The 13,671-nt window shown below is 38.0% G+C and overlaps 1 protein-coding gene across 6 annotated transcripts; it reads right to left on the minus strand.

Annotated features, from left to right (window-relative positions):
- Window positions 1-4,547: 4,547 nt before the first annotated feature.
- Window positions 4,548-13,369, minus strand: ZSCAN26 (zinc finger and SCAN domain containing 26). 6 transcript variants are annotated; one of them, XM_012664355.1, is made up of 5 exons: window positions 13,136-13,369; window positions 9,460-9,924; window positions 9,016-9,131; window positions 7,486-7,591; window positions 4,548-6,073 (listed from the first exon to the last, which is right to left on the minus strand). In XM_012664355.1, the coding sequence occupies exons 4-5, from the start codon at window positions 7,490-7,492 to the stop codon at window positions 5,175-5,177; spliced, it is 906 nt and encodes a 301-aa protein (XP_012519809.1). In that variant the 5' UTR covers window positions 7,493-7,591; window positions 9,016-9,131; window positions 9,460-9,924; window positions 13,136-13,369; the 3' UTR covers window positions 4,548-5,174. The 6 variants fall into 6 exon arrangements, with proteins under 6 accessions (XP_012519809.1, XP_012519808.1, XP_012519813.1 ...); XM_012664354.1 differs by lacking the exon at window positions 13,136-13,369 and adding an exon at window positions 11,977-12,363; XM_012664359.1 differs by lacking the exons at window positions 7,486-7,591; window positions 13,136-13,369 and adding an exon at window positions 11,977-12,363 and having other exon boundaries at window positions 9,844-9,924.
- Between the last annotated feature and the right edge of the window lie 302 nt (window positions 13,370-13,671).

Genomic DNA, 13,671 nt, shown 5'->3' on the forward strand with positions numbered 1-13,671 from the left:
TCTTCCAGGGACATTACCTGCTACATAGTAGCACTCAATAAACATTTTGTTTAGTGAATAAGTTTGTATATTTTACAACAGTTACGAGGTCACGATACAATTTTGCACCTTAGCTCTTTTCAGTTAAGATAGCTTGGAGATATCTCCATATTAACTTATTCTTTAACAGCTAAATAGTATGCTATCGTACGAGTGTACCATAATTTACTTAACTATCCCTATCAATGTATAATTAGGCTATATTTTTTCTTTAAAAGCAATACTGTAGGAAATACCATTCAATACCTTCACATTCTTTTATATTTCTAGGACAAATGTCACACATTATTAGAACTGATCAGTCAAAGGACACGGGCATTCAAAATTTTGATATGCAATTCCTTATTAATTTTTAAGGCACTTCCGTCTAAAATAAAAGGAGACTCTAATAGAAAAAAATCAATAAAGGAAGTGAACATGGTTATTCGCAAAATCAAGATCTTAAATGACCAATTAACATGGGAAAAGATGTTCAATTCAATAGTAAAAATAAAAATGTCCTTTTAAAAATAGACCCAGTATTTATCCATTCAGCTACTGAAGGACATCTTGTTTTCTTCTGAGTCTTGGCAATTATGACTAAAGCGTCTATAAACATTCATATTCATGTTTTTGTGTGGACATAAGTTTTCAGCTCCTTTAGGTAAATACCAAAGAGGGAAATTGGTGGATTATATGGTAAGATTATGTTTAGTTTTGTAAGAAACTGCCAAACTGTCGTCCAAAGTGAGTGTACCATAATTGCATTCCCACCAGCAATGAATGACAGTTCCTGTTGCTCCACATCCTCACCAGCATTTGGGATGGTCGGTGTTCTGGATTTGGGCCATTCTAGTAGATGTGTAGAGGTATCATTGTTGTTTTAATTTGCATTTCCCTGATGACAAGGATGTGGTGCATCTTTTCATATGCTTATTTGCCATGTATATACTTTATTTAATGAAGTCTGTTAAGGTCTTTGGCTTCCTTTTAAAATGTTTTCTTGTTGTTCAGGCTTGAGTTCTTTCTATATTTTGGATAATATTCCTTTCACAGACACATCTTGCTGTGGTATATTGAGACAATGGAATATTACTCAGTGCTAAAAAGAAATGAGCTATGGAGCCATGAAAAGACATGAGGAAACTTAAGTGCATATTACTAAGTGGAAAGAAGCCCATCTGAAAAGGCTACATACTGCATGATTGCAACTGTAAGTTGAGGATCCCTTATCCACAATGCTTGGGACCAGAAGTATTTTGGATTTCACATTTTTTTTGGATTATTTTCATATATATAATGAAATAGTTTTGGCAGGGGACCCAAATCTAAACATGAAATTCATTTATGTTTTGTATATACCACCATATATACACATAGCCTGAAGATAATTTTATACAATATTTTAAATAATTTTGTGCATGAAACAAAGTTTTGGCTGCATTTTGACGGTGACATGAGGTTAGGTATGAAATGTCCCACTTGTGGCACCATGTCAATGCTCAAAAAGTTTCAGATTTTGGAGCATTTCAGAACTGTAAATGACTTAAATGACTACAAATGGGGACATGTACTATAGAATATTGTGCAACTTATCTACAAAATTATCTTCCATGAAGATTATTAACGATCTGTGTGTCTTTTTTTTTTTTTTTTTTTTGAGACAAAGTCTCACTGTGTTGCCCGGACTAGAGTGCCATGGCGTCATCCTAGCTCACAGCAACCTCAAACTCCTGGGCTCAAGCGATCCTTCTGCCTCAGCCTCCTGAGTAGCTGGGACTACAGGCATGCACCACCATGCCTGGCTAATTTTTTCTATATATTTTTAGTTGTCCGATTAATTTCTTTCTATTTTTAGTAGAGACGGGGACTCACTCTTGCTCAGGCTGGTTTCGAACTCCTGAGCTCAAGCAATCCACCCGCCTTGGCCTCCCAGAGTGCTAGGATTACAGGCGTGAGCCACCGCGCCCGGCCTGATCTGTGTGTCTTAATCAGGGATTTATTTGTTTGTTTCTGAGGTTCAGAAATCCAGTCAAACTAACTTAAAAAGAAACCTTTATTGGAAGAGAATAGGAGTATTCCAGGGACTCCCAAGACCAGGATGTAGATGGATCTCATAAGCTGAGGCCTGAGGTTGTTACTCCTGAGTCTCTCTCGGCCCTCGTGGGATCTCTGCTTCAGGAGCTGGCTTCATTCTTTTGCTTCTCCATTTGTCTCTATTTCGTTATGTGGCCACAAAAATTGTTCCAGCTCTATATTACTTTTTGGTTAAAATGCCTAATAAAGACCAACCACAATCTGTGATCTAGTGTCAACTTCCTATGGGTATCTAAATGGCTAAGCCTTGCTTAGGGGGTTCCCTCTTTATCCAAGCATCAGTGGTCAGGGAGGGATCACATGGCAGGCTGCCCACTCAGGATCATGGCAGGACTGGACTAGAAAGGGGTGTGCAGATAAGCAAATTGACTGTCCTGTCTGCTACAAATGAAAACTGTTTATGATATAATTGAAGTTCAGTGAGAAAAGCAAAGTGTTTCTATGTGCAAAAAAAGAATAGGATCTCAAAATATATACGAAGTTATATCTGGACCATGAAACATAGTGATTTATTTTTATATTTTTCAAGTTTTCTTTACAATGCGTTTTTATCATAGACAAAATTTAATAAGAATGTATGAAGGTATTATAATGTGGACAATTAGGGTAATTTTTTCCCCTTATTTTTCCACACTATAATACTTTTATAATTGCAAGCTATGTAATAATTTTATCAGTTTTTTAAACAGGAGAGAGGGAAATGGAGACACAGAGGCTTTCCATTCCATTCTACATTTGGATATTACAGGATGCTACCCAAACAGAAATGCCTGATCAGAAGATACTGCAGCAATACATTCCTCCTGGGTCATTGTCCTCTGAATAGATTTTTAATTTACATTTTAGGGTGACTAGGGTGTCTTACAATGCAAGCAAAACCTTGAGATTTGTTATGACACTTGCCCTTTGTTCAATGTTTCTATGATTTTTGAGAAGGAAAACATTATTATTTAAATATACCTCTGACATTTATGCCCAGGTGAATATGGATCTGCCCCAAGTGGAATGATAACACCATTTCCTTTGGAGCTGTAAGAAAGAATTAGGTTGTCCCTGATGTCAGTGAATATATAATGTTTATACCTGTTCTACATAATCATCATGAAGAAAGCCAAGATAAATTTTCCAGATAACTAAGGGTATATAGTTCTTCATATTAGGAATCTTTTCATTTTCATTGCTTTTTCATAAGAATAATAAAGATATTCTATGTACTTTCCTTCTTAAACTGAACAGAGTCAAACAGTTTTAAACTATGACATACAGCTAAATGTTTAGGTACTGACCTTAGCATAGCCCTCAAAATACTTGGGGGAAAAATTCCTGCCATCAATTTAATTTTAGTCATAAAGGCAGAGTAAAACATACATAGTTTTATGGCTTCCTAAGCAACAGACTATGACTGACTTTATATGAAATCTTTTAGTGTTTCAAAAAGTTATAGCTCCTCCTACAGATTTGTTCTCCCTTCAAAAAATGGTATCGACTGCTGCTTCTGGTCAGCTTGCACCCAGTCAGATTAGAGTGGGAAGGAATAGGAAGTGGGCCAAAGACTGCTAACTGTCTAATTCAACATTCATTCTCCCTTTTATCCTTAGTGACAGAGGCCTAATTTTCAGCCGGGTACTCTACAACCCAGAATAAGGCTCACTTTCTAGCCTTCCTTTCCGAAGTTTTGGCCTATGATATATGTGCTAAGACATTCTTGGAGAGGCTGCCCAAAGGGAGCTGACTGAATTGGGAGGAACCTCTTTTTGTCCTGCCTTTTGTCAACATTTTACATGTGATGGCTGAAGCTTCGGCAGTCATCAAAGACAGACTGATTATCTCTGCCTTTTCTGTTGGAAAGAAAAATAAACTTTTATGAAGTCACTCCTATTTTGTTGTTGTTGTTTTTAAACTATATGTGCCGACCTAGTCCTAATCAGTACATGAGGGTTCACCAATCTTCCCACATTGGCAGACTAAGAAGTCTTCTCCAAACAGCAGTACTCTATGCAGCTGCTACCAATCAGTAAGTGATGCTTATCATCCTGGTGATGTGTTTTGGAGTGGACTCTCTTAATATTCCTCATCATTACCATGACATTCTGGTATTCATGATATAAAGACCATGATCTCCTCTCCAAGGTGACTTTATTGTTTTAATTTTCAAAGAATTCCAGAACAAGCAATATTTTAAAATTGCATCAATATTAAAGGAAAAAAGTCCAATTTCTTTCATTGGACATTTATTGAATAGTGTCCATGCAGCAGCATCTATACTGGCACTGGAGTTACCAAGTAAGACAGTTGCTACTTGGATTAATTCAGCACAGTTCATTCAAATGACTCATGAAATCTCTTCCATAGTCTAAGTAAACTTTGATTTATAACTTGAATCATAAGATAATGTGGTGGGGATGGGGGTAATAATAATGGGAAATGGTAAAATTACATGAAGCTAACCAAGAAGGCAAGTTCTATAGTTAGCCAGCAAAAGATTATCTTTGCTTTCTAAAATGTTTCCACTGATTTTGGGTGAGGGAGCACAAGGGTAAGGTCAGTGGGAGGAATGGTGTGAAGCCAGTAGGGGAAAATGCCCTCATTAACCTGTACTTTAAGACACCTTTGAGAGTGGTATATTTCCAAATATCATTAGTCTTATTTTATAGGAGTCTGCTACTATAGTATATGCAAAAATACCAACCTGCCCTTGTTTTGCTTAAGCCTATAAATCTGTGGACCCTTGATTCACTACTGACTTAAAGCCTTCACTCAGTCATGAGGCTCTCTACTGCTTAGAGATCCATAATTACGCATTTATTATGTTAAAGACTCTGAAGTCCTGTGGTGAAGAATGCTGGTTAACCTTGATCCCACAGTACCATCTAGGGTGAAATTGCCATTGTCCAAAATTGACTTCAAGGAAAATAAAGCAGAGGGAATGGAGGCAGACGGCTTCCAATTTGGCCTCCAAGAATGCTCTGATGCCAACATTAGCTAGAGTGACTTCTCTTAAAGTGCTATTTGTTTGTCAATGTGCCCTCTCTGATGTTCTACAAGGAGAAAACACCTCATCAAGCCAGTTTGTCTTTATGGTGATATCTCTGATGTTGAAAAAGACCTGATCTCTGCCTGAAGGCTTCTCCACATTTATTACACTCAAAGGGTTTTTCTTCATTGTGGATTCTTACATGCTGAGTGAGGTGTGAGTTTAATCGGAAGGCTTTCTGGCATATGTTACACTTGAAAGGTTTTTCTCCAGTGTGAATCCTGTGGTGTCGAATAAGGTCTGAGGTCAAACTGAAGGCTTTCCCACACTCGTTACATTGATGGTTTTTGGAATGACTATGGATTCTCTGATGATGGGTGAGGAGTAGAGCCTGACTAAAGGTTTTTCCACACTCCTTGCACTCACAGGGCTCCTCCTGACTGTGAATTCTCTGGTGTCGATTAAGATGAGAGCTGCGCCTAAAGTTCTTTCCACAATGGATACATAGATAAGGTTTCTCTCCAGTATGGATTCTGAGATGTTCCAAAAGGCCTGCATTCTGGCTAAAGACTTTTCCACACTCCTTGCACTGATAAGGCTTCTCACCAAGATGGATTTTCTGATGTCTGACAAGGTGTGAACTCCTCTGAAAGGCTTTCCCACACTCATGACACTGATGACTTTTCTCTCTAGAGAGGATTTTCTGATGTCGAGTAAGGCCAGAACTCTGACAAGCTTCAGATTCATAGAGCTTCTCTCCCGTGTATACACTCTGATGTTCAATCAGGTCCAAATGCTGGATGAATCCCTCTCCACATTCTGAGCATTTGTAGTCAGTCTCCTCGGGCTTGGCCAGTTGCCTTTCCAAGTTATACTCCTCATAATGAGCCTCCATGGGTTCAGAGATTTTCCCAGAAGATTCAACTCTTCCATAAAAGTCTGTCACTACAACAAGCTTCCAATTCTCAATCCTTGTCTCCTCACCTGAAACATTAAATATATAATACCAATTACTTGTTTTTTGATGCTTAGGGAAAGGAATCTACTAAGAGGAAAAATTTAAATCAAGCCATGTGTGCAAATTAAAAATGTTGTAGATGCTTGTGTTTGCATAAAATATATGTGAAGTGATACACAAGAAATTGTTAACTGTGATTGCCTTTGGGGAAGGATGGGGATTGTGGAGGGAGGTAAATTATTTTAAATGGCTTAAATTTTATCAAGTGATACATACCATACACAGAGAAGCTAGTAAGCAAGCGAACCAACTGTCTTAAAGGGCATGACTGTATATTCTTGAAAATGATTTATCACATGGAAAATAAAAAAGCTAGGTTAATTGAGGACCCTAGGCCAATAAGAGAGGGATAGCATTTTAACTAAAAATGAAGAAATGTAGATGTGGTGCCAATTTTATCACTGACTATGTAATCTTAGAAAGGTAATTTAAATCCTTTGGGCTCAGTGTCCTCATCAATAAATTAAAAACACTGGATCATAAGATCTTGAGAGTAACATGAAGTTCACAAAAATGCCTTGGCCTTTCCCAATCCCCTTGGACAGCAGTAACTGCTTTCCTAAGTGGTTCAACACATCTTTTCTATCCCAATGCTGTAATAATTTGTTCATAAGTCCGTTTCTCCCCCTTCAACCTCCAATGTTCCAAGAGACTATAAGCACATGCAGAGCAGACTTTGTTTTCTTTAGCACAGTGACTAGTACATAATAGAAACTAAACAAATGTTTGCTAAATAAGTGGCCTGTGTCTTAAGGGTGAAATTAAAAAAACATGAAGAAATACCTAAGCTCAGACACACAAGCAGAAGGGTGAGAAGGATGGGCAAATTGGATAAGTCTTTAAAGGCTAGGAGCATGAATGGAGATGCAAAGTCAGAATGAGAGAGTAAAAGGGCAGCTGGAGAAAGAAAATAGATGAGAGAGACTCTAAGCAGCACCATTAACAAACAAATGAGGATTAATCAGTGTGAGCAAGATAAAGTCAGCAGATAATTAAAAAAGAGAGAGTGGATGAGAGCCAAAAGTGAAAGTGAAAGTGAGGGATTAGTAAGGAGATATAAGAAAAAAATCAAGTCACATGTGGGGAGTGGCGAGATTAAATAATGCAAATAATAAACTGTGTGTAAAGGCCCTCTGCAACAGAATGAAGTAGCCCCTACAATGAGGGCAGGAAGTGAGAGATTAAGAGAACAGAATAGGATAGATTCTTTTGCAGTAATAATGTAATGGCATATATAACTAAAAGGAGGGAGAAGGGTTGAAATTAAAAAACAGCCTTAACTTTAAATATAAAATAACACTTTCAACAAATCCAGGGGGTAAAGAACATTTTCAAGAATCTACTGTCATTTCATTCGCTTTATATTTAAAATACATACCTGTCATTGATTACATGGCTTAAGTTCATTTCTGCAAGGCTATTCAGAAAAGGTAGGCCCCTTTCTTTCAGCTTCTTTATTCAGAAGGCTCCCAGAAGAAGGGGACCTTTGAAGTCGAACAAGGAAGTAGGCAGAAAGTAAAGCATGGCTTTAGATATAAAATCAGCCATTCATCAAATAAACATTTATTGATTATCTACTCTAGACCAGGGACTGAAGCAGACTCAGGAAACAAGATAAAGCTCCTGTCCTTTTAGTCTGGCAGGAGAAAAAGAGAAGTAAACTAGTAACTATAGTATAATGTGATTAGTTCTATGACAGAAGAAATCTTGGAGCTCTAAGAGCATAGATGGGGAAACTAACTTGGACTTGGGAGACTTAGGGAAGGGTAGAGAAAGTGATATCTAAGATAAGTCTTGAAGGATGAGTAGGAATTAGGGAGAGTAAGAAAAACACATTCCAGATAGAAGAAACGGAGCAGAAGAGACTCAGAAGAGAGAAACATCAAGGAGCAAATGGAATGTATATTGGCATCATGGGAATACACAGTGTGAGCAGGTGGGACATAGTGTGACTACCTGTCCCAATTTGTCTGGGAGGACTGAGGAAATTCCCAGGACATGGAACTGTCAGTGCTAAAAGTCTCAAGAAAACTAGGACTTGAGAAGACATGTTTTCTCAAGAAAACATGAGGCTGAGATGTAAACATACACCAGAACATGCTCTGTGAGCCTGTGTTAAAGGCTACTGGGAGTCAATGAAGGTGGTGATTTTTTTTCTTACTTTTATTTTTTCCTTTTTATTATGGAATTTTTCAAACATCAAAAAAAGTAGAAAGAATAACAATACCCGACTCTGTGAAGGGTTTTAAGGAAGGGAGAAACATTGATGAATCTGCATTTAAATGACGGAGACTGAAGAGGAGGTAACTTAACTTTAATGGAAGTACCAAGGTGACACTAAAGCAAAAAAAAAAAAAGAGAGAGAGACTGTATCAGACTAGAAAGAAGAAAAAAAATGTAAGGAACAGAAATTAGACAGAGGAATTTCAGTGACAAAGAAAATATAGTAGAACAAAAAAAGAAATCCAGGTGACATTTAGAAATAAAAGACAGTAGCCATTTATAATAATTTGAAAGAGATAAGAAAAAATGAGTAATGAAGCATATGGCTGGGATTCTTTGCCTTCGGTGAGAAACTAGCACTACTTTTTTTATTTATCCCTATAGCAAGGAGAAAAGAGCAGGGCGAAGGTCTAGATTCCCTTTGTACCCTTTCCTTTGGTGTTTTATCCAACTAAAATGTTTGGGGTGATAGAATCTTGTATATCTTGAAGACCAACCATAATTAATTCACATTTGTGAAAACGCATTGATATGTACAATTAAAAAGAGTGAATTTTACTATATGTGAATTATACTTCAATAAACCTGACTCAAAAACAAAACACAAGGATGATCAGCAGGGCCTCAGAGGGAACCACACAGCCCACCTCATCTCGCACACAAAAAGATGCAATCCAGTTCTTACCCTTCTCTTTCTCAGGCTTTGAAACTTCACACTCAGGCTGAACCTGCTGCGCCTGCACTGCTTTCAGAGGGGCTGTCTCCTCCACAAGCAGTTTTGTTTCTTTGCCTGTCTAGGTCCTAGGGACAATTAGGTACATGTAGATACAATTAGGCACATGTGGGTTTAGGAAACTGCTGTTCAGAAAAACAAACATTAGAAAAAAAAAAACAAAGAGAAACCCCAGAGGGGCAGGGAAAAGGGGTTGAGGAATCGGGAGCACAGTCAGTTTCCTCTGGGGAGGGGACAGGCAAGGTTGAGGTGAGACCTACAGAAATGAACAGATGGACTAGAAAGAAACCAAACCAAAGCTTAGCAATTTCCTTCCTACTGGTGAGTTCACATTCACCTGTCCGGCAAGAGATCTCAATTTGTGCTTTCCTGCAAAAGAGCACATCTGACCCTTACCACCTGTTGTCCTGTTTCTCCAAGCTCCAGCTGCAAATCCTCCAGAATAACAACCATGTCCTCTCCGCTCTCTGGGTGATGCTCCAATAACCGGGCCTGAAGCTCCTTAGGCAGAATGGTCAGAAACTGCTCCAGCACCAGTAGCTCTAGAATCTGCTCCTTAGTGTGGGTCTCAGGTTGCAGCCACTGTCGACAGAGCTCTTGCAGCTGGCTCAGTGCTTCTTGAGGTCCTGTGGTCTCTTCATAGCGCAACTGCCTGAATTGTTTGCACAATGGCTCCTGTCCAAGGCCTTTGCTGTTTCCTTGCAGCTTGAATCCCTGTTCCCTCACTACCTGAAGCCCCTCCTTCTTCAGATTCAGGGGAGCCAGGGAATGGGCACTCACCAATGCTGTTGCCATCCCGAGCTTCGGACTGCTCTCTCTGTTTCAGAGAACTTTCTTTTGACTGTATCCTCAGGGATACTCCTAAAATTATAATAACAAGAATCACAGAAACAGTAATAGTAGTAGTAACAACAGCAATAACCCCTTCTTGGGTTTATACATTTCTTGCTATCCATTTATTTTTCTCTTTAAAACAACCACTCCTAAACACACATACAAAATGAAAAAAAACCCTGTTTTACAGAAGATTGGCAGCTAATGTAGTTGGAATAATAGAATCGAAAAATCACCACTTTGCAGCCCTCAAAATGACTGATTCAGTCAAGAATCGTAAATGGTTGCTAAAACCACTGGGTGAAAGGAGTGGGTGAAGAGGACATTCTCGTAGTCTCAAAGAATACCATACTGATTGCTTATTAATTACAAAGGGAAAAAATGGAGATTTCTGGCAGTTGAAAACTTAACGAAATAACCAAACTTAGCAACACTAAGACAACTGACATCATGTGCTTTATCATCCATGTACAATTTTTACTAAAAATGTTTAACATGAATCTAATAATGAAACTTTCAGATAAATCCAAAATGTAGCACAGGCATAGACTCTTCCAAATAATCAAGTTTATAAGAATAAAAAGAGGGTATGGGAAGGTTATTGTTTAGATTAAGGAGACACAACTAAATGCAATGTGTGAAATTCGGCTCTTGCATTAGAAAAAAAAACAGCTAACAATATTTTTTGAAGAATTCAGAAATCTGAATATGAAAGATATATCAGAATGGAGTAAGCAAACTATAGCCCAGCAGACCAAATAAAGCCTGAAGCCTGTTTTTCTATTCCTTTACTGGAATACAGCTACACCCATTTGTTTAGATATGTTTACATCTGCTTTTGCACTACAGTGGCAGAGTTCAGTAGTTGCCACAGAGATCATATCACCTGCAAAGCCAAAACCATCTTCTATCTGGCCTTTTACAGAAAAAGGTTGCTAACCCTTGATATAGAATTTTCTCAGATGGGATAATAGTTTCATGGTCATGAAAGAGAATATCCTTATTCTCAGGAGATGCATGCTAAACTACTTTCAAATGTTTCAGGGAAAAAAAGTGTGCATGTGAAGAGAGAGAGTACACAAATGTAGCAGGAAGTTGACAATTGCTGCTACATGATGGGTATATAAGTATTAATTGTACTATTCTTTTAATTTTTCCGTAAGATTTAAAAATTCTCAAATTGTTAAAAGGAAAAAAGATACAAAATAAATATAACCATTTAGATGTTCTTTAAACTTGATATCAGAATTAACTAAAAGAAGGTAAGAATATTCATAACTCATCTCATTTACTGATTATCTATTATGTACCAGACCCTCTTAGTTACTGGAAATACAGAGACAAAAGACAATTCCGTGGTCTCTACAGCTCTCTGCTTCTCAAGAAATCTTGAGTGACTTAGCAACTGTACTTCAGTGACATAATGAAGGTACGCACAGGATGCTAGCAGAGCACCTGTGAATGGCAAAGCAGCTCATTCTCAGAAGCAGGTCAGAAAAGGATTCTAGGAGGTGAGTCCTCCTGAGTTTTAAAAGACAAGTGAGAATTAGTCAGACAAGGAAATAGGAAAAGGGTTTTTCATACAGAGAGAAAAGTGTAAAAGCTGTCTGACATTCAGTGTAGTAGGTTCAGTGTGGTAGTTAGTTATAGCTGGGAAAAGATTACATGGGCTGGAATCTTGGGAAACACCTACACCTAAGGAAGAAAAGTAAGATGCAACAACCAGAGAGGTAGGAGGAGAACAAAAACAGCAGTACAAAGAAGGCCAAGGAGGTCTATCTCTGTAAGTGTGTAGGGGTAGAAGGTGCCTGGGCCTCAGACAGGCCTGAGTTCCAATCCAGCCTTACCACTTACAAGCTGTCTGACCTGAGGCAAGTTACTTACCCTCTTGGAGACTTAGTTTACCCATTTGTAAAATGAAGATAATATCAAATTCACAGAGATTTTGAGGTAAATGACATAATAATTGTAAAGAATAGGAGGAATTCATCGATTTATAAGTGAAATTATAAGGAGGCAGTGCTTACGAGTGTGAAACGCTATAAGAAGGTGGATTAATCTAAGACCTGACATACTCACTTGATTCAAAACACAGATGCCATTGGTCACCTCTTTGAAGACAATTTTGGTAGTAAAATGGGGAGAACAGCCAGTCTGCCATAGGAAAATGGAGACAGCAAAAATTCTTCTTTCAAAAAGTAAGACATTCAATGGAAGAGAGAAATAGGGCAGAAACTAGGTAGGGATAATACACACTATGTTTGTGACTTAAGTTACTATCTTTATGATGATGATTTCCTTATTTTTCAGACCAGGTATCTTGAGTGTCAGACTTGAATTTCCCTCTTCCTATCTGGTACCTGCATACCTTACAGAAGCGTCTCAAACTCAATATGTCAAAAATGAATTTGGAGAATTCCACCATCGTCCCTTGGAGCAGGCCTTTAGCATTCTTGATTTTGACTACTCTTGACTCTATAGATTAGTGAAATAGGATCTGCCAACTGCTGATACATGCCTTTGAATGGATGTGCATGTAGGGAGTGGAGGTGGGGCAGGCTGGCTCACTCAATTAGTAGCTGTGCTTGGCTAGGCTCCAAATACTTCTCACTGCTATATATTCCTGAATGCGTACATAGTAATACTCAACAACTGATAGTTATTTTTTCTTTGTCAAAAACGGACTTAAAATTTTAAAAGCCAAATCCTAGTATTCTTAATGGAAGTGAAAAAGCCCAAGAAAGTGATGACTATTAGCCAGAAAATAAAAGTTTGGTATTGTGATGGTTAGAAGTGTCAACTTAACTGGGCCACAGGGTACCCAGATATTTGGTCAAAGATTATTCTGAATGTTTCTGTGAAGGTGCTTTTAGATGACATTAACATTTAAATCTGTAGACTATAGAATGAGTAAAATAGATTACCCTCCATAATGTGAGTGGTCCTCATCCAATTGGGTTAATGGTCTAACTAGAACAAAAAGGCATGGCCGGGCATGGTGGCTCATGCCTGTAGTCCTAGCACTCTGGGAGGCTGAGGCAGGAGGATTGCTTGAGCTCAGGAGTTCTAGACCAGACTGAGCAAGACTAAGACCCCATCTCTTTAATAAAATAAAATAAAATAAAATAAAATAAAATAATTAAAAAAAAAAAAAGAACAAAAAGGCTGATCCTTCCCTGACTAAGAGAATTCTTCCTGTCTAACAGCCTCCAAACTGAAACATCAGCTTTTTTCTTACCTTCAGACTTGAACTGAACCAGCTCTTTCTGGGTCTGCTGGCCTTCAGACTGGAACTACAACATCAACTCTCCTGGTTCTCAGGTCTCTGGGCTTGGACTAGAACTAAACCATTTGCTCTCCTGGGTCTGCAGCTTACAAAGTCACTCTGAAGATGTTAAGACTTGCCAGCCTCCATAATCACGTGAGCCATTTACTTATTATAAATCTCTTTCTAGATATCTATCTTTATTGATATAGATATCCTATAGATATCCTATATCTCTAGAAAAATTTTGTTTCTCTAGAGAACCCTAATACAGGTATACAAGATATGATGTTTAATTAGTGGTGGCTCATTTCTATTATGTGATTAACTATATATCGAAAGCAATATAGAATAAAAAATTTGATAAATGTTTTTTAGGGGAGCTCCATACCCAGCTATTTGAATCAGAAAACTGATCATTCCTTCCTTCTTTCATAACTCATTATAAATAGAATCAATCAAGTTCTATTGATCCTATTACTTAAATATCTCTCAAATTCATCCACTTC

This window comes from Propithecus coquereli, unplaced genomic scaffold (assembly GCF_000956105.1).
Source record: "Propithecus coquereli isolate 6110/MARCELLA unplaced genomic scaffold, Pcoq_1.0 Scaffold882, whole genome shotgun sequence".
Taxonomy (NCBI): Eukaryota; Metazoa; Chordata; class Mammalia; order Primates; family Indriidae; genus Propithecus; species Propithecus coquereli.

Excerpts from the sequence above, each read along its gene's own strand:
- ZSCAN26 (XM_012664360.1), bottom strand. The coding sequence starts at position 9,858 with ATGGCAACAGCATTGGTGAGTGCCCATTCCCTGGCTCCCCTGAATCTG. Across the intron at positions 9,125-9,453 it reads CAGGACAACAGGTGGTAAGG|ACAGGCAAAGAAACAAAACT; the intron begins GTCAGATGTGCT and ends CCTAGGACCTAG. Across the intron at positions 6,074-9,015 it reads AAAGCCTGAGAAAGAGAAGG|GTGAGGAGACAAGGATTGAG; the intron begins GTAAGAACTGGA and ends TTAATGTTTCAG.